Source organism: Catharus ustulatus, chromosome Z (genome assembly GCF_009819885.2).
Source record: "Catharus ustulatus isolate bCatUst1 chromosome Z, bCatUst1.pri.v2, whole genome shotgun sequence".
Lineage (NCBI taxonomy): Eukaryota > Metazoa > Chordata > Aves > Passeriformes > Turdidae > Catharus > Catharus ustulatus.
The window spans coordinates 25,905,934-25,927,128 of record NC_046262.2 but is presented as its reverse complement, the minus strand read 5'-3'; the positions used below and the strand labels follow the sequence as shown (position 1 = coordinate 25,927,128).

Here is a 21,195-nt window from a genome sequence, read left to right as displayed (position 1 = left end):
TAATAATTTCCTGTTGTTCTCTGACATGTAAATTTCTCTATTTATAGTGACTTAACAAAAAATAGTTTGACTGATCCTTATTCTTTCACATACTCTAGATCTGGTCGCATACTGTAAATCTGGTAAATACAATTATAACAATTGCTATACCTGAGAATGGTCACATCCTATTTTCAGAAAAGATTACTAGTTAATCATACAGTATCCATGTGTTTTATAAGTTTTCTGTCCTGCTGAGTACTTAGTTTTTTAATTGCTCTTCAACATGTAATACTGGCATTGAGCTCATCATTAAACATGATGGAAGATGGAGAATGTTTTTGTTTTATCAAAATCCCTTGCACGTAGCGTTCAATAAAAATGCTTTGCCAAAAAAAACCAAATCCATTTTTGCATCTTTTAGCTTGACGTTTCCTTCCTTTTCAGTAGTTAAATTTGGGATCAACTTCAAAGCAGTCTAAATTTTAAAAGCAAGATTTCATGGACCATGTTGTATTTTCAGAATAGTAAATGGCAGCTGGGAAACATGATAGGACTGTGTGTTTCTCAGTGATTCTCCTGTGTAAATGTGTAAGAGTCAGAATCATGAAGTAAAATTCAGGATAATAAGCTGATATGTTTGTTACAACCTTTCTGAACAATCCATATTCTTCTTACATTAATTATTTTCATGTTCTCTTATGCTGAGTTTAGAAGACTGTGGCTAAGATCAGCCTAGGCTTTCTTCATAACTGGACAAACAACTAGTTTTAGTTCCTATTCCTTTGAAGTGCTAGTGGTATGCTGTTACTCATGATTATCTGTTATTTTTCATTTGGAAATTGCGGAATCGCTCTCTGTCTCACAAGGAGGCATCTCTCTATTAATTCATATGAAATTATTGAATTCATTTGAACAAAGAGAAAATACACAATTTTCTTTACTGATGTCATTAACAATTCAGAAATACTTTTGTGTTACAACACATGGAAAATTTCTGAGACATAGTAAACATGTTGAATAAAGAAGCCACAAAAGAAAATGGTGTTCCAGATGATTTTGGTTGGCATTTGGCTTGGAAATAGATTATCAAAGGTTTGAATGACTTAATCTCATGCATTACACTGTAAACCTTGAAAATAACTTTTTCTCTAATACAATCAGTCACTTCATTCAGTTTTGTTTTCCATGCAATACTGAGATTTTCCATTGTTTTGTTTTCTTTTACTTAACTCCCAGAAAGAAGATTTTGGTTTATTAGCAACATATAATTAAAAGTGTAAATCTCCAAAGGACTGTTAATAGTAACACTGACCTGCCTAAATCTGATCTTCACTATGTTCTGCACTAGCTTCACTTTGAAGTATCTGTTAATCCGTTGATGTAACTCCCTTGCTTCTGAGTTTCTTTAATTCTAACAGAACTTCACCATCTTGGGGTTTTTACCATTGATTCTTTCCGAACTGCACTTATAACTGCTCTGCATTCTAATAGTTCTTTTTATCTTTTTTGCTGTTGCAAATATAAATTTCTTGCTCATATTTGATAAGAGCTAATGTGTTATCTTCAGCAATAAAAATTTTATTTCAAAATAAGTTTTATTATAAATATTTTAATAAAATTCTCATTGCTTATAAGGGGGAAAGGATTTAATTGAGTGAGTTTGGTACACTTGTATGTGATTTCTGTATACTAAAATCTCTAATTGCTCTTATCTGAAATATTTGGTGTTGAAATTTCATTATGATACTTCTCCGTTTTGGTAGGCCCTTGGATGATTTTAAGAGATCATCCTAGGTTTTCTTTTAATGACTTTAAAAACCTGTATGTGTGACATTTGACACATTTTTGTATTGATCTATAGGCAGCAGTTAAATCTAAAAAAGCAACTGATACCTATAAACTGTATGTGGAGAAGTATGCTGCATTTAAATCTGATTTTGAACTGAAAATGACAGAAACAGCGCAGGTAAGTGTTGCATTAAAAGAGTTACTTGTGAATTCAGTTAATGTATTCCATTTAATTTCTGGAGACATCTGAAATTAAAGATTTCAATAAACTAGTGATTTTGGAAATTGATTTGTTTGAAAGGCAAACACTGACTATTTATGTTCTGGTAGCACTGTCCTTGAATGACACAGTGGTACAGTAGCACTCTGGAATTGTTTTGAAGAAATTTTTGGAAGAAAGCAAAATGAACTTCTGGAAGTATTGTATATGCATTGTGTTTTTGTGGAAAATCCTGTGAATTGCTGAGCATCCTGAACTCATTCATAGGAATTTTAATATTGGGTTCCATTGTGGCTTTTCATTATTATTCCATGAAAACACTTAAGTTATAGTTAAGTAAAGCTTCGGTTGTTGAAGTGCCTACCCAGGCTTTACCTGAGGTTATGAAAAGCCTTTACAGCTGTTTAAGTTTCTGGTGTTTTTTAGAAGACTATTTTGGAAGATTTTACTTTCTCTGTATCAATGCATATGCCATTTCTTGATATGTTTTAAATCACATTTGGCTAACATGGTTAGCCTTACTTCCTTAACTGTAGCTATCCTTTTAGATTAAATGTAGATTTTCACTTAAAACTGTTATAATGCATAATTGTAAACTTTCCACATCTGTCCATACTGGAAATGAAAATTGTCATTCTGCGAGTCAAAGATGTATGTGTTTAAGTTTAATGGTGTAACTGCATCCACAGTTTGGTTGCACAATGGCTGCTTTAAAGATGATGTGATAGGAAAAATAACATCCGTGAATATGTGGAAGCCTACTTCTATGTGAAGCACAACCTGTATTATCTTAATTCAGCATACATTTCACTTGAAAATAGGCTGATAAGTTCTGAAAATTAAACCAGCAAGGATGTATTTTAATTTCTTTCAGTGCAAAATCAGCTGGTTTAGCTTAAATCTGTCTTACAATTTCCAGTAAAAGAAGTAAAATCATAGGGTGGGCTACAGAGAATGACCGTATCTTCTGTAATTAAGAGGAAGGCTACTGAAGAAAAAGAAAATACTTTTAATCTCCCTGAATGATGACTACAGAGGTACATAAGTGTGGCAGAAGATTGAGGATCTAAGAAGCTAGAGATACATGTCTTGTATGGATGGAGTTGTGTTTGTGAATCAGAGTAGCAGGAGGTGTGGGATGGGGATCTTCACAGAATCATGTGCAAATTGGAGAGAGGATTAAGTGGTGCACCAAAGTTTGGACACACTTGAAAGAGCAGTTATAGTAATAGACAGAGAACTAGGAAAGAGCAGACAAAGTAAACAAAGTGATAAAAAGAAGTAAACAAAGATTTCAAAACTGTTGTGGTTGAGTGTTGGGGAGGATGAGAACATTTTTAGTTCTGACTTTTGGCCAGGAAGGGGCCATTCAAAACTTTGGAAGTGATTTTAAAATGGCTGTCAGCTGACCGACTGGCTAAAAAGGAGCAAACTGTAAAAAGTATGTCTGATGAGTTTAAAGATCAAGCAAATCATATTAAAAAAGCAAAGAACATAGATTTAAGTAGAGAAAGAGTGTGTATGTTTACAAGAGTGTTCTAAAAAGGAAGTGCAAAACAGATCCAGAAATAAGATTTCTTGGTTTAGATAAAAAAACAAGGCTTCAGTAATGGGGAAAAGAGAAAATTTGAGCACTTTCTAAACTTATTTTCTTTCAATAGAAATAGATCAGATTTTTTTGAAGGGTTAGAGAAAAGTTCAAAAAGCAAGTAAAAGGAGTTCAATAATGATTTTGAAAGGATATCTTGCTTTCTAAAGTGCATTATTTTGTAAATCTTTGAATTATACACCTTACTTTCTTAAATGTAATTATTATGTTTATGACGTGGAGAAAAAAAAAGAGGTTTATTTGTTCTTTTTTCATTTTAATGTATTTAATTTTTGAAATTTAGGATTTAGTGTTTCAGGAAATATTTTCATTATGATTAATTGCTCTTATTTGTTTGCAGAAATTTCAAGACATAGAGGAAATGCACCTGATTCGTATGAAAGAGATTATACAGTCATTATCAAATACCATAAAAGAAATCCATTTACAAATAGGAGAGGTATTTTTATACTATATTTGGATCATACTTTATGTTTTTCCTTAACTATTAAATGGAATATTTCTAACTTTGTGAAATGCAACATGAGCTCAAATTTCCACAGCTTCGTGTTGCATTTTTAATTTTATTGTCACTGTCACAAGATTTACAAAATAAGACTGGAAGAATTATGTCTTCACAGAAAATAAAATATTAGGACAATTTAAAGAATTTTTAGTGTATTTCTAAATTCTGCTTCCTGAATATTAATTTAAAACTAATTTCATACAAAATTTGGATACTGCTTTTTAAATTAGAGCTAGAAATTGTATCACTCTGAGAAGTTTCCAACTATTTCATACTCTTGGATTTTATGAGGAAAAGATATTTAGTAACAGAAGCTTTTATAATCTCTTTTGTTTAAATGGAAGTTAGTTTAATAATCTTTATAAGCAGTACTTTTTTTTTATTTTTGAAGTCACTTTATTTGGTTACACTGATATTGAGGTTTCCTGCTAATAAGTGATCATCACAAGGATCATGCTATTTATTTCTAAAGTATATACACATCCTACCTTGTTGGAAAAACCTGTTAACAGCATGTTGTTGGACCAAAACTACATGTTGTTAAACCAAAACTAATTCAACAGTAATGTTTTTTACTCAAGCAGGTGGGAGTTGTGATAATACAGTAGTAACAGTTCACACCCTAAACTGTTGCTTGCTGAAAAAACTGCTCGTCTTCCTGAGATTATAGTGGGATATGTTATAGTGGGATATGTTCAGAAAATTTTATATACACAAGTTGTTTAACATGGAAGAAATAGAAGTAAAACCTAAACCTGTTACTTCATTTTTTTGTCTATAGTGTACCCACACTTGCTAATACTACAGCAAAGAGAAAGGTTTCCTAGATAAAATATATGTTGATTTCTCTCAGTCCTGTAATCTATTTTAGAAGGAAGGTTTTTGAACCTTAACTATAGTAAAAGCTACTTTTTAAAGTTAATAACTTTTTTTTTTTTTAAGGTGCATGAAGAATTTATTAATAACATGACAAATACTACAGTTGAGAGTTTAATACAGAAATTTGCTGAGTCAAAAGGAACTGGCAAGGAAAGACCTGGTAAGAGATTAAAACTAATAGAATAGGAAATATTAGCTTTAAAACTGGAGATTTCCATTCCTAATGATAGGTCAAACCCCTATTTGTATGTATTTTTAACATATGTTTGAGTTTCAGTATTGATTAGCTTTGATATTAAATGATTCGTAGTAATTGGTAATGCAGAATTCATTATGTGCATGTAGTATTTGTGTTCATAAAGCTTGGCAGTTTATAGGTCTACACTGCTAAACTATGCTGTTTCCTGGAACATCAGGGAAATTGGTCAAGAAGCTCTAGTTCCTTGTACAAACTACGTGTTATCTGCTATGTGTTTCTTGTACAAACTGTGATTCAACATAAATTGTATTTCAGAACTTTATTCTGTATAAACATATTCGGAACAGATGTCTATAAAGCTGTTCATTGAACTATTGGAACAGTTGCATCAGTTTGTTCAACTTACCAAATTATCATTTTAATAGATATGCGATAGTATTTTTTTTATAAAATGTATTTTAATGTACAATAATGTGTATTTGCTTCTTTAAAAAGCAAATTGAATAGTAGTTTCTGCCGGTTGGGAGTGGTAAGACATTCCTGGAATGGCATAAAAGGGCATTCTCATAGTACTGCCTATATTGTGTCATTTTAATATTGGCATGAATATACAGTCACTAGATATGTAAATACAGGAATTAGTAGTACTGTTTCCTTCAGCCCAGGGAGTCCTCACTAGCATCTCTGTCTTCTACTAGAGGCACACAAAGATGTTTTTTTTTCCAGAGCAAGAATATACATTCCAGAGTAGATAATGAAAATTTATAGTAAACTTAAATATTATTAGGTATCTTGCAACGTGTCTGTGAGGTGTTTTTAACATAACATTGTTTCATATTCTTTCTGTGATCCTTTAATGCTGATATCCAAGTGGGCTGAGGTAAGATTACGTATGAAACGATTTGTGAAAGTTTCTTGTGTATTTATCAATTTTTCAGTAAAGATCAGAAAAGAAAATATGTGGGTATCAAGTTCAATTGGTCTGAAATAAGACAAAGATATGTAACAATTTGGTGTTCAAGCCTCTTTGATTAGATGTTGCCAAGATGTCATGACTATGAATCTCCATTTTGCATTTAAGATTCTGACTGGCTGGGTTACAAACACCCTGCCTAATTTGCCCTAGAACATGGTACACTTCCAGTCATCCATGCTATTAGTGTGGGTTTTGCCAGACAGCATTGTAATTTTAAGAGAATACTTCACTTTTTAAATTAAGGGAGAAGTTACACACATATTATACTTTCTTACTGCTTTACAGTTCTTCAAGTCCCATCTATGCTCTCTGGGGCTAAATAAAAACTTCTTCAAGTGTATTCTAAGAAGGTTAAGTGAATTATTTTATGGAACAACAGCACATTTAGTGTGTAAATGTATGTACCTTGAATTTTCTTTTACAGTATTAAATTATTGTATTGATATCAACTTTGTCAAGCAGTCATGGTCCAGAGAGCAGCAAAAGAATACAAATTCACAAGAAGTTTTGAAGTATTAAAGAGTAGCAACACAGACCACTAATGATGTTAATTAGGCTTACTGCTTCTAATATATTTGTTTTATTAACTTAGAATTATAAAACTTTGACAATTTGAAAGATTTGGAAGGCAAAGTGAGGTATCAGTCTTCTGAAAAAGAAAAGGAAACATCCACTATTAAGAGCTACTTTTCCTTGATTAAGCCCTCACTTTTTTGCATCTGAGAACTGTTGATGATGAAAAGATATTTTAATTAATGGAGAAAATGTTGAAAGTCTGTGGGATATATTTCTTAGTTAGGCTGAAGAAGGACATGGCTCCGCATAAAAATCTAAATATTCAATGTAAAAATCTAATACTGAGTTAGCTTACAAAACAAATGCAGAAAAACTTCTGGATGTCACTGTTAGTTCTGACCTAAATCTGTTGAAAGGCAACACTTTAAAATTCCCCAGGTCTGTGTAGGCTTTCTTTCATCCATATTATTTGTGGGTTACTATGATAAGTGAGATGGTGGATACTTTCAGATAAAATAAACTAAAAAGGCAATACATAATGAAGTATTTTAGTTTATTTTGATGTATTATAGCTATTTATAGTTCTTTGCAGCAGAGTTCACTTGCTTTTATTTATATTTGTAAAAATAAGAATGAATCTGAAATTAAGTACTGATGAGGGCTGTTTTATTATGGAGAACTACAAACCATTTACTGTGAAGTTTATTGCATATCTGAAATGTGTCTCTACAGTGATGTCCACTTTACTAGAATATATGGGCTCCCTCTGGTGGCTTATTTCTGCCACCTGGAGTCACAATGTACAGGGACATCTAGAATTCAAGTTTTCTTGTACAAATAGCAGGTTTTCTTTCAAACAGTGATACTTTGTGAAAGATTTTTAATTCAGTGAGGAACTTCTTTACAATGGCTCTTTTTGCACTGTTACCTAAATAACTTAGCTGGTCAGCTTTATAAACTGTGTCTCACTGAATTGTTTATTAAATCACTTTAGAATTTAGAGTTTTTAATAACACAATCATTGAAGAAATAATGATTTTTGTTTTCTGACTTCCATTCAGTATAAAAAAAACAAAAGATCAAACCACTTACATCCAGTTGTAAATCTTTTAATTTTAATTAAAAAGAAAGTCACTTAGTGTAAAACAACTAAAAACAAAGCTGGCAGGATCAGTAAGGCTTCAGATCAGAATTTAATGTGTTCCCTTGAATTGCCTCTAACATCCGCAGGAACCAGGATGAGGTCAAGGATCCATGTGATCCTTACGATGTTTAACAAGACCACGTGCGAGGTGCTGCACCTGGGTCAGAGCAGCCCTGGTACCAACACAGGCTGGTACAGATCAGAGAAGCCCTGCCCAGAAGGACTTGGGGGTGCTGTGGGTGAGAGGCTGGACATGACCCAGCCATGGCACTCCCAGCCCAGAGAGCCAAACGTGTGCTGGGCTGCATCCAGAGCAGTGTGGGCAGCAGGGCAGGGAGGGGATTCTGCCCCTCTGCTCTGCTCTGGTGAGACCCCACCTGCAGTGCTGCACCCAGCTCTGGGGTCCCAGCTCAGGGAGGACATGGAATTGTTGGGGTGGTCCAGATGACCAGAGGAGAGACACTGAGTTTATTAAAACACCTGTCCTATGAGATCAGGCTGAGAGAATTGAGGCTGTACAGTCTGGAGAACAGTACGCTGCAGGAAGAGCTGATTGTGGGCTTCCAGTACCTAAAACAGCTGTATTAGAAAGATAGGGACAAGAAAATAGGGCCTGTAGTGATATGGCAAGAAGTAATATTTTTAAACTAAAAGAGAGTAAATTCAGACTAGATACAAGTAAGGCATTTTTTGTGATGAGGGTAGTGAAACACTGGAACAGGATATCCAAAGAAGGGATAATTTTTCCCTTCATGGAACCATTCATGGTTATGTTTGACAGGACTCTGAGTAACCTGATGTTGCCAAAGATATCTCTGCTCATCGCAGCGGGGTTGGATTAGATGTGCTTTAAAGGTCCTTTCCAACCCAAACCATTTTAGGATTCTATAATATTTTCCTGATGTTAGGTTTAATAGCAAATTCGATACCATCAGTTGGAAGATGCTCCAGTTGCTCATATGGTCCTGCAATGTTCATCAAAACTTGCCCACTTCTGACTGATTGATTTCCTGTTTGTTATAGTCTGTTGTTTCATATTCCTTGGAAGATTAATTTATTGTATGGCAGAAAATATCTCCTTTTCTTCCACAGTATATTTAAATCAATAATGGAAGTGATAGCAGAGCAATCTTCTTCAAGATTAATGAGATATCAGTGAGCTCTAGCTATAGATACTTAATCTTCTATTAATCTATTAAAAAATTGGTTTGTTCTAGTGTGCGATGTTGGTGCACAAGACCAAAGTTTAAGTTCAAGCTCATGTTCTTTTTAGATTTTATATCTGGAATTGTCAGGTTAGTATCAAATGTCTTTTAAGAAGTTAATGAATGCCTATGTATCTGTAGTTGATAATGAGTATTTTTAATTTCAGTTGCTGAATTTCCATGTCCTCTTCTCATATATGGGGAACAAATGTATGTGTTTGTTCCTGTATTAGTTTTTGCCCACTACACGGTTTCCCCAGAAGGCTCCATCCAGCCTGGCCTTGAACGCTTTCAGAGATGGGACATCCACAACCTCTCTGGGCAACTCATTCCAGTACCCTCACAGTAAAGAATTTCAGCAACCTCAGAGTAAAGAATTTCATTCTAGTATTTAATCAAAACCTGTCCTCCTGCATGTTAAGGTGATTCCCTTCTTCCTATGCCCTTGTGAAAAGGCCTTCTCCAACTTTTCTTGTAGGCCCACTGTAAGTAGTAGAAGGTGCTCTAAGTTCTGCCTGTAACCTTCTCTTCTTCAGGCGGAACAGCCCCAACTCTCTCAGCTTTTCCTTATAGGACAGATGCTCCCGACCCTATGATGAATATAGTTGCCCTCCTCTGAAGTCAATTTAGCAGGGTAGCATCTTGTGTTGGGGACTCTAGAGCTGGATGCAGTACTACAGGTGGTATGTCACCTGAGTGGAGCAGAGGGACAGAATCCCCTCTTGTCCTACTGCCCACACTGTTTTGGATGCAGTTCAGGATACAATTGGCTTTCTGGGCTATGAGTGCCTATGGCTGAGTCACACTAATCTGCTTGTCCACAAACACCACCACATCTTTCTTTGAGAAGGCTGCTCTCAGCCCGTTCTCTGCCCAGCCTGTATTTGTGCTTGGAATTGCCCTGACCTGTAATCCTGCAGTTGGCCTTTTTGAATTCCCAGAGGTTTGCACATTCTCACACTCTTGGGCCTGTTCTAGGTCGCTCTGATCTATGTGTCCACCTTGCCACACAGCTTGGTATCACTGGCAAACTTGCTGAGGGTGCTCCCAACTGTCCATATCACTGACAGATGTTACACAGCGCCAGTCTCAATACTGCCTCCTGAGGAGCACCACTTGTCACTGCTTTCCACTTGGACATGGAACTTTTGATAGCAACTCATTGAGTGCAACCAATTATCCAGCCAATTCTTTATCCACCAAGTGGTTCATCTGTCAATTATATGTATCTCCAGTTTACAGACGAAGATATGCAAAACGGTGTCAAATGCTTACAAAATACAGGTAGATGCTTTCCCTTATCCACCAGTGATGAAATCCCATTGTAGAAGGCCTTTGTCTTTGTTAATTTGTTGTGGTATCATTGTTAGTGGTTGTTGGTAGTTTGTTCCTCTACATTCCCCCTTTTCTCTTAAAAATAGTAAAGATGAAATCAAGAATTCTACTGTAATGCAGATTTTAGAAATGGAAAGCCACGTGTTTGCTCCCTAGTTCTCCAATGAAACAATGATGTGCAGATGACAATTACTACGTATACTGTGCCATTATTTAGTTTGAGAGAGGCATTGGGTCATTTTCAGCTGTAGTAATTTTCTTTAAAAATATTGGTTTTGTGCTAGCTAGATCTGTGTTTCAGAATCTGTGAGCCCTTTCATTATCTGCGTCTCCTTTCATTATCCATTCAGTAAATTTGAATTATTTAGTGTCTTAAAGAAGTTGCATTTTAAAAAATATTAAAAATTGGTGCCTGCAATTTATCTACTCTTTGGATTAGATTATAACAGTACTTTACAATGTTTATTATCAACAGTTGCTCTTGGTCAGCCATCACTGACTCTGGCACTTAAAGTATTTGACTTGTGTTTCTCTTGTCATTGTAGATATTATATGTGTATGTATACTATAATACAGTATGAATATTTTAATTAAAATGGTACTTCCACAGATAACAAGATTCAGAAAGAACAGATGTAGTATTTCTTCTCTGTTTCTTCCCTCCACCAAATGCATAAAATTGACAATTTGGTCAGTAATCAATAATGCTGATTTAAAAAAAAATGTTCTGTTGATTTTTGGAGTCATTTACCCATGCAGAAGAAATAGTCTCGAGGCTTCTGGTAACTCCAGTCATGGAAAAGAGTAAAGTCATGCATGTCAAGTGGATACATAATTTCTAAATGACAAAAAAATCCTAGATCACTTTCTGGAAATAGTGTTATGTAGACTAAGTTGATACATTTTTCATGAGTTGGAACTGCTATAATGTCAGGATCACTACTTTTTCACAAGATAGCGCATACCAGCAAAAAAATCCTGACACTTTTCTTTGTGTTTTAATGATCCTTTTCTGTTCTGAGAGAACAGAACATTTGGAAGCTCTGTCTGTTAGCAGAGATCATCAAGCATTAAAACTCCAAGTTTAATAAACATCTAAACCCCAAATTTTACCTAGCCTTTAATTCAACTGATTTCTGATTCTGTGAACTCAACTGAATTACTAATTATTTTTTTTAAATGTTTCATGTCTGTTGGCAGTGGCGTTAATGCAAATCTTGGTGTGAATTTATCATGTGCTTTTAGGCCTTTTGCAAATGCCTATTATGAGCCTTTTAGTCCTAAATGTCAATGAGAAGTACTGCTTACGTCTTTTTCCAAAGCAAATGCAAAACTGTCAAAGTGAGCTGCAGCACAGCTGAAAGATAGGGTTAAGGATAAATGTATTACTCCTAAAAACTTTTAGAAACAACTTAATCCTTTCCCAGAGTTCGAGAGGCAAAACAAGGGCCACCAAATATTGACGTTTCTTTGATTAAAGCTAACTCGCATTTTACATGGTTAAATAATGAACTCTTCTTTGAAGGAAAGGCTTTAAACAGTGCTGGGTGTGGCATTATTTTTTTCCATGGGTTTGTTTGATAATACAGGAGTTTATAGCATGTAAAAAAATACCTTTCTAGGACCCTAAACAAGTTACAAAGTAGATGGAAATAAACACTGAAAATGGTTAATACTGACTTTTGAACAACTCTGCAGGACATCTTTGAGCTTCTTTTCCACAGTGAAGGGTAACAAAGCAAGTATTTATTTTATGTTCTTGTAAATTATTTTCTTTGTATTTTCTTTAAATACTGTGAATGCTTTAGTGCTGCTGATGCTTGTGGTCAAATGCACAAATAGCTTGGCGTGTCACAATTTCTCGAAGACTGTGCCTACATGTAGATCTACACAGAAGGCTGACTGAGGAATGAGCTTAGTTTGTCAACACTGACAATATCCAAGGAATTCAGCAAAGTACTTTTTGTAAAGAAAGGCAGATTACTGTTGTTTTTCAGAAGTTAATTGAAGAAATTAAGTATGAATATTTTTCAGCATCTTTATGACAAGCTGGACTTGAGACTGATAGAAAAGTCTTTAAGGGTCTTATGCTGTAGAACTGCTTTTGATGAGGAGCTACAGGCTGGAAAGCTGTACCAACAAATGTATCTTAATTGCTCTCCTAGATGTCTGTTTTATTTTGCCTGCAAAAATCCAGTCCTTTCAACAAACTGCCAAAGCTTCTGTGGGCTTCTAGTCTGATCAGCATACATTTTTAATAATTCCATGTACCTAAGATGCAATTTACTGTTTTAAGATGCAATTTACTGGTTTTTAATAGTCTGGAGATTTACAAAGGAGCAAGTTTTATTAAAAAAATACTTGAATGCAAGTGGAAGAATCATAGCATTGATGAAAGTATCTTAGACAACAGCAGTGGACAAAACACAGCAAAAGCTAGATGGTGAATGATCTGGAACACTCAGTAAGATAAAGTACGGTTGTCACACTCAGGTTTTCCTTCTACAGGCAAGCAAATTAATTGCAACCTGACGTTTAAAAGAATTTTTTGGGACTGCAGGAGCAAAGCAATGTCCATTACAGTAACTTAATTAAGAAGAATATATTAAGTAGATGATAGTCATCGGCAAATGCTGTAGGATTTATGATGGATTCTACTATGACCAGAAAAATTGAATAGCTTCAAAACACCTGAAAGTAGAAAAAAACACCCTGAGATGTGTTTTATGCCAGTAAAGTAAATAAGACCTGTACTTTACTTATATGAAAACATAATTTTATATGTAATTAATATTTAGGAAAGGTTTGATATTTTGAACTTATTTATTTGGGGTATATTTTCTTTTAAGGCAGGAAATGTTCTTTGTTTTCTAATGGAAAAAGGATCTTTTTGCCTGAGAATTTTGGATACTATAAAATATATTACAGTACTTTTGCTGCTTAATGTCACATTAAACATCTTAACCCCTGATGAGTTCATAGGTTTGAGGTCAGAATTTCAGTAAGAAACCATGCCTTTCTTTGTTTACAGGGAGAATGTGACTGCTAAAAAAGATGTGATTCTTTGAAACTCTCTTTGAAAATATTTGCTGACATATACTGAAAAATGTATTGACATATTTACAGCGTCTAGTCTTCCAGAATCTTAGCTGAATCTTCTTAAAAGTGAATGTGTCTTTCATCACTGCATGCTTGCATAGTCTATCTTCAGCAGGTGCATCACACATCATGTAGGCTGGCAGAGCCACTTGTTACTGATACTTACATTTATAGACTAGAATTATGCTGTTGCTTAGTACTTTTTTCCATACCTCTCCTTCAATTTTCATAATCCTGTTGCTTTCTACACAATTTGATGGAAAAGGAGAGTGAAGAAATGAGATAAAAGAAGCATCCAAATAACTGGAGAGTCAGCAGACAGCTGAGTATGTTGGCCTGCCACATAACTTGTGATTATTTAAAACCAGCCATATCTCACATCCTGTTGTTTATGCAGAGAGAAAATATGGAGTGAAGCTGAAGTAAAAGCAGAAGCAGAAAAGGACAAGAAAAGGGGTCATAATGCTCCTCAGATTGATATATTAGCTGACATTATTTTGCTGCTCACATACCTCACACTTTCACAGATCGTAGCTGAAACTTGCAGTGTTTGTTGTCATAGTCAGGTGTTGCAGCCTAGGTGGATCTCTGCCTCGAATCATCCCCTTTGGTACATATTTCACGGCTCTTGAAAATTCTTGTGTTATCAGAGTAATGAAAAATACTTTGTCACTGATGTTTGCCACATTTTTATTTTAGAGAAAAAAATCTTGTCTTTCCTTCTGATGATAAACATCTTAATTGATAACAGTTATTTTAAGGCTGCTCAGATTATGATCCTTTTCTGCTTTGTTTTTGCCTCTGTAAGCCGCATAGAAATAGTGTCCCCTGAGTATAATGTACTTGCTGTATTCACATAGTTTATACACAGAGTACCAGAAAAGCCTGAGATGGATAATGTTTCCTTTTTTTCTGGTGAATGAAGTGCAGGGCTGGAAGCCTAGAAACAGAATCAGGGTTAAAATTGATTGTTTGTGTAGATGCTCTCTTCATATTTTAAATTTCATAATCTGAAAAAATTATTTCCAAGAAAGTGCTATGTATGTTGCTATGATAATTACCGTTATTTTTGATGCCACTATCACCTCTACCTTTCCTTTTTTTTTTGCTTGATTGAATACTATTGTTGTGCTATAGTTTTCTTTTTTCAATTTTTTTTTTTTAAAGGAAGATTTGGTAAAGCAATCAGCATCTCTAGAGGCTATATATCAGCTAGGCTGATATATTCTGAGGATGTAAAAAAGAGTACTCAGAAATTCAGAAATAGTGTGGTGGAACTGTATTTATTGAATTGGATTAAAGGATGAGGTTTTATCAGTATTATTTCAGTGTTTTCTCTCAGACTGACCTTTTAGGCCAGTTTTATATTTTGTCCCTTATCATTTTTGTGGCAAAGAAGAGCTCACCAAATCCATAAATTAAGATTTGCTTCTAGCAGTTTGGTATTAGCATGATGCCTGTATCACATGTATGAAATTTAGCTCAAAGAAGACAACTGCTCATCTTTACTCTGCAGTCCTCCAAATACGATACGTTTTAATTTGTTTATTTTCTTTTTTTTTTTAATGTAGAAGAAGAAGTCCTTCCCTAGGGAAAAAAATTCTTACTGTTTCTAAAATAATTTTTCATGTGTGGACAGTCAACAAAAATGGAAAGTTAGTGTTAGAAACACTGATGTTGATGAAATATATTTGGGCTTCCTGGCTTCTAAATTTGAAAGCTTGAAATTTTTTTGCTAAACATATCACAGGATCAGATGATAGCAAGAAAAAGATTGCTTATATGTTTGTGTACATACAAAATTGACCTTTGTAATGCAGCTTGACATCTAAACACTAAAAGCAGTCATTTGTTTTGACAGCAGAATTAATTGAGGCTAAAACAGTTGAAATTCCACTTGTATCAAGCTGTTCATTAGGAACTGCTGTCTGGCTTTAGTGCTGTCAGAAAAATAACCTGTTCTGCTATGATTAAATAGCAGAATGATGGTCGGTCCACTGAATTTGAGAGAGAGGTTGAATAAACTTTCTACTGCGGAAACAATTCAGAAGTGACATGCTGCAAGGGGGGTCAGAATGTGCATTGATATCCAGCTGAGCTGTCAACTGGCACTGAGCCAGGCACGCAAAGCTTTGCCATTTGAAGCAGCATGTGAAGCATATGCAGTTTAAAAAAATTGTCCTCCTTTCATGCATGATTTGCACTAGGAGACAAACTTTTGTCTTTGTTGAAAACATGAATATCGTTTGTCATTGTATTTGTAACTACAGGTACAGATTTATGGAGTATTCAAAAAAGATTTTGGTTGAAACAAATATGTTAATGTTTATACATGTGCATGCATGTGTGTAAACTGATTCTGCAGGTTGCAGGGAAAGGCAGTGTTGGGGGGTGTTCTGAGGGTGTGAGTGTTTCCAGTTACTGAAAGTTACATGCAGTTAATACAGTTAATAGCAATATAAGATTTCTTTCTGTCATGCATACCCCCCTTAAGCTAGAAAGGAAACAGTTTTCAAAAGCAGATGCAAATGTAAAGCAGTTCTTATTTGATTTGTTGACTTCTTGATTTGTTTAACTTTTTAACTCTCTGGGATTTTCCAGTTCATTGATATACTTACTGGGGGCATTTTTTCAGGGTATGACATAGTATTATGTTTTCCTTACTAGTAATATTGGTTGACTTTTGCATTTGACTTGTTTATTTAAGACTCCAAACAGTAAAATACTTTTTTCCCTCTCAATTGAGGAAAGTATGAATTATTTTATTGTTTTGACATAAGCAAAACATTCTCTCAATGTCTTGCACACAGAGGTTTTATGTAAATGTTATACAGACAGGCTAGAAAATTTGTATCTAAGATTTTGTGGAGAGAGGTTATTTTAAGTAGCAGATATAAGATAGTGGTAACATAGATAGTTTCTGTAGTTCCTTTGAATATACTCTGAAAGTACTGTTCCCATAGATGTGAGCTAAATATGTAGGAGATTCTGCAATATAATATACAGTGTGATTACATCTTATTCATTTGTCTGTCAATTAGAACATATCCTTACTGGTAACTGTATAATCTGTTGTTAGTTGCATGAAAGCTCACATACTCATATGCCACTTGTAATAAGATAAATATTACATGTAGTTACTGAACAGTATAGGAGATGCAGCCTGAGATGCAGACTCACTCACTGATGCTTAAGTTATGCAAGTGTCACTTGTAAATTAGAGATTAACAAAAATAAATTTTTTTCCATTTATACAAATTACTTTTTCTGTTCCAGCAAACCAAAGTAGCTTTATTTTCAAGAGCCTAAAACTGACCCAATCCTGGTGTATTTGCTTTAGTCTCTTGTTGATTAGCAGCTGTCTACCTCCATGTGTTTGTGAAACCATATTCTATTTGCTTTCTCTTCTTGTCCTTATCTGTCCCAGCTAGAATATTGTGAGCATTAAAAAACTCAGCACAGCTTGCAGTAATGCTTGCTGGGAATTTTTATACAGTTAGAGGAGCTTACTGATTTTTGATGCCTGCTTTGATGAATACTACATCTCTCATTAACATCCGGATAGCTAGGTATTTATTCTTAAGTAACTGAAATCCCACTAGATACTCATGTCTCTTTTTGTTACAGAGGCTAATCCTACATTTATATAGTGCATTTATTCACTTTTTCTATTCTGTTTGTCTACGTATCAAATACATGCAAGTCTGTGTAGAGGTATTTGAGGTGTTAAAGCAAGTTCACCAATGTATTGATTAATTTAGCAGCAAGCAGAGTAGACTTTTGAAAGTTGTGATCTCCTTGCAACAGAACATTGAGTCAGAGACCTTTGCAAGGATTGTACTAGATCTCAACTATAACTTTTTATTACTCAAAAATGTCTTGAAAAGTCTTTTTAATTTTTACAGTACTGCTGTAGTTTTAGCATTTGTTTTTGTGTTCATATGAATGCTTGATAATAGGCTTCCTTCTCAATTCACTTTGTTGTCTTGTTGTGAGAAAAAGAGCAAAGGGAATTTCAGTGCTTTGATTGCAGTACTGCCAAATAGCAGTGTTATCAGCATTATCACCTGCACTGCAGTATGGCAACATTTAGATGATTCTTTCAGTGCCTTAGGCTACCGTGTGGCACGGACTCTAGAGGCTGCTTCAGGGAATGACTTCAGTCCCCGACACCAGCACTACTTCCGAAATGTGAAGCAACTGCTTTTCTTTCTTTAAGTGTTGCAATGGACAGTGAATTTGTTTACTTGCATCAAAAATTTTAGCCATTGTAATCATCCAGATTTTGAGCTGAAGTCTTTCTTGGTGTTAAGCATTTGTCTGCGCTACAATCATTGGGCACAAGTCTGTTCTGAAAATTTTTAGCCTCGTAGAGGTAATGCATCCACCTTAAAAACTTCATGTTGTTGTTACAGAAGATATTGAGATACCAGAACATAAGTTTGCATGCTGTGACTTCCATTTGTGTACTACCATCTCTCTGGCAATCTCCATTAATGCCAATCCACTGGTAGTTCTTGACTCTAACAACTTCTGACTTCTTCTTGACTTCTGATTAAGGAATCAGAAAGATAGACATTATGGTGTTGCAGAAGAGAAAGCTTTCTGAGATGGCATTTTTTTAGAGGCTTGGGGAATTTTTTTGCAGTACTAGTCTACTTTTATTTCCTTGTTATACATTGACAGTGGGCAATGCTGGAAAACTTCTTAAGAAACTATCTGAATTCCTTATTGATGCTGTGCTCCCATAACAGTATGTGTGCCTAAGGCCTTCTGGCTGACTAGGAGACTGCAACTGGCTCTAGCAGGGGACAGTGTGGTGACAATACACTGTTCTGGCTGGACAACAGTACTGTCACCTCTTTGGACTCAAAGACATCTGTCCGCAGTAGACTCCAGCTGTTATGCACACTATTGAAAGTGTCTCACATCTATCCTGTTTTCTAAATTGGTACACTATAGAGTGCCACAGGAAATGTCTATTTCTGAAATGTTACTTTGATTTAAAAATACTATGCCCAAGGCAAAATATGGTATTCTTTATGGCAGACATATAGGAAGCAGAACTGTTGGGAGGTCTGAAGTTGCAGAGCAAAACTTGTCAGAAAATCTAAAACTGTTACAAATTTCACTCTGCTCCATTCAAAAAGGCAAGCTGTATGCACAGATGCACAAATATTCTTAGTTGTAAGGCACCCACAAGGATCATCAAGTCCAGCTCTTAAGTGAATAGCCCATACAGGAGTTGAATACACAAGCTTGGTGTTAGTAGCGCTAATCAGCTGAGTTAGAAACAGCCACTGACATGAATTTCTGAAATTTTAAAGGAAGAAGGTCCCTAAGCAGATTTTAGTAGGAAAGATAAGTTACAACCAGAATAGGTTTTTGAGTTTTAACTGGTTTACATGAGATCTGTGTGCTTCTGTGATAAGGAAGAATGTGTCTTCCAATAAAAATTCTTACAAGGTGTAAAAAACTCACCTTTGAAGGCAAGTGTTTTAGGCAAACATAATGGAAAAAAACAGAGGAACTTGAATGTCTAGTTAAAGAAAATCTTTCATTTCTGCTTATTTTAGAAGTGGAAGGATACTGATCTGAAATACGGATGAGCTATACTTGAGCCTTCATTATTTCTTTTAATCATTAGTATAATAGTCTTAAAATTCAGGGGTTCACTCTTAGTAACTGGAAAGGGTAAAGAAATGGTGGAATTCTGAAAAAGCCTGAGTATTTTATTCCTCTGAAAATATATTTTAAGTCTATATAGTTTAAGTTTATTTCTTCTGCTTTGGGGGCGAGTGTGATTGTTTTGGCTTTTAAATTTTTTTTTCCTAGCAAAATGAGAATATGTATAGAAGCAAGAAACAGAAGTAGTTGAATCATTGGTAAAGTGATGAAAAATGTGTGGTCTGAAGTGTAGTTCTGAAGAAGTAATGGATGTGTTCTTCAGCTTCTACATTTTAAGGCATTTTTATGAATGTCTTACTTATTATCCTTTGAACAGCAGAGTTTAATTTTGTAAAATAAAATGTTGACTAAATCAATATGGAGAGGTAGACATCCACAGTTCTAAAAATCTGTTTTCCTGGATTTTGTTTTCCTGTCCTTTTGTTTTACAAGATACCCAGGTGTTCTTCTTTTTGGAACATACTGACTTTGTTTTACTGTAGATCTAGTGGAGAGCAAAGGAGAAAGAATTGGAAGACCAGTTTAAAATGCACATGTATTTATGTAACAGACTGAGAGAGCTGTTAGGAAATTGCATCTTGTCTTGCTATACTGAATAATTAGACTTGCGTTTGAAGTAATTTACTGATTAAAATTTAAAGGGCAGTTAAGACTGCATTTGAGATTTGTCTTTTAAAGTTCTGCTTTCAAGAGCATCAGTTGGAGGCCAAACAATTACATTATGATATTGATGGCTTCTAGTCCAAAATGATGATCCAGCTGTTTGACTAACATTTAGATTTGTTTTTACTGATTGGGAAAGTTTTGAAAACTCAGTCTTGCAGTAAATATAAATCAATACTTCTTTGAGTGTGCTGTGATTAAAAAAAAAAGTCATTAGAAGTATTTTTCCCCTTTGTCTTACCTGTAATATATCTCTATATAAACTTGTGTGCATGCTATCAAAATGTTTGCAGAAAGGTAAGTAATAACCCCTGTGGTACAATGATTGATGCTAAACTTTTTCTTCTGTGGATACAGCTACAACATAATACAACACGGGCTGGAAGAAAAGGTGCCTACCTGCATGTACTCTCTGTTTTCATTGCACTTCCACAAGTGCTGGTATGATTCTGCCATTCCCCGACGAAGGTCCTAGAGAAACTCATACTGTTTTCTGTACACATGCTCCCTAAAATGTCTCATAGTGGAATTAAATAAATTCTATACCTGGCCAGATTGAATGAGGCTTAGGACATAAATTTGCAGTGGCAGCTTAGGCAATTGAATTGTAGTTAGATGATGACTGTTATTTTAATTTTTCAGTATGAAGGAGTGAAAAAACTGCTTTGTATATATGATTTTGCTGTATTTTTGGCCATTGGCAGAGTAATTGTGCCTTTCAGTTACTACCAACATTTGTAATTAGATTATCTTGAATTTTCAGGAAATATTAATTGTCATTAAAATAGATTAAATTTGACCTAATACTTATCTTCATCGTCCTTTCTTTAAGGCCCTATTGAGTTTGAAGAATGCAACATATCCAGTGTAGCTGAAGGTGAGTTGCTATAGCATAGTTATGTACGTGAAAATGCTGTGGATAAGGACAAGGATAAGCAAAGGATACTCATTGTGTATAACTTTAAAGTGATCCAGTAGACTAAAATGCAGTTTTCCTTTTGAGAAATAAACTCCAGTGCCAATAAGACCTATAAACTTTTACAAGACTAATGCATAGAAGTCAGATAATTTGAGTGTTTCTTAAAAGTATGCTTTAGCTAAGGCTTTGCCTTTGCAGAGGTTTGGATTCGATTCACTTATGAATGTGTTGTAGCTTAATTTACAAGTGTAAAAATATGGCCTGAGCTCTTCCCATTGTTACTGTGTCAGTTAAACTAAGCCTAATGTAGCTTATGGTAGCAAAGTCTTTATTGGTGCAGCTTATTTTGCTTCGGGGTTGTTTTAAGTGGTTAAAAACTGCTTTCTGTCCATAAGCTGTGTCTTTACTTGTGGGACATAGGAGTCAGCAGTACAACTATAGCATCCAAAAACTTTTGAGTTGGCAAGA

The 21,195-nt window shown here is 34.8% G+C and overlaps 1 protein-coding gene across 7 annotated transcripts in view; it reads left to right on the top strand.

The window, feature by feature from the left end:
• Window positions 1-21,195, top strand: part of FCHO2 (FCH and mu domain containing endocytic adaptor 2) — an 83,398-nt gene that overhangs the window by 20,253 nt on the left and 41,950 nt on the right. For all 7 annotated transcript variants that reach the window (XM_033085165.1, XM_033085162.1, XM_042780137.1 and 4 more), the window contains exons 6-9: window positions 1,844-1,948; window positions 3,940-4,038; window positions 5,047-5,143; window positions 20,641-20,685. In XM_033085165.1, coding sequence (XP_032941056.1) covers window positions 1,844-1,948; window positions 3,940-4,038; window positions 5,047-5,143; window positions 20,641-20,685 — 346 coding nt within the window. The remainder of the gene's footprint in view (window positions 1-1,843; window positions 1,949-3,939; window positions 4,039-5,046; window positions 5,144-20,640; window positions 20,686-21,195) is intronic.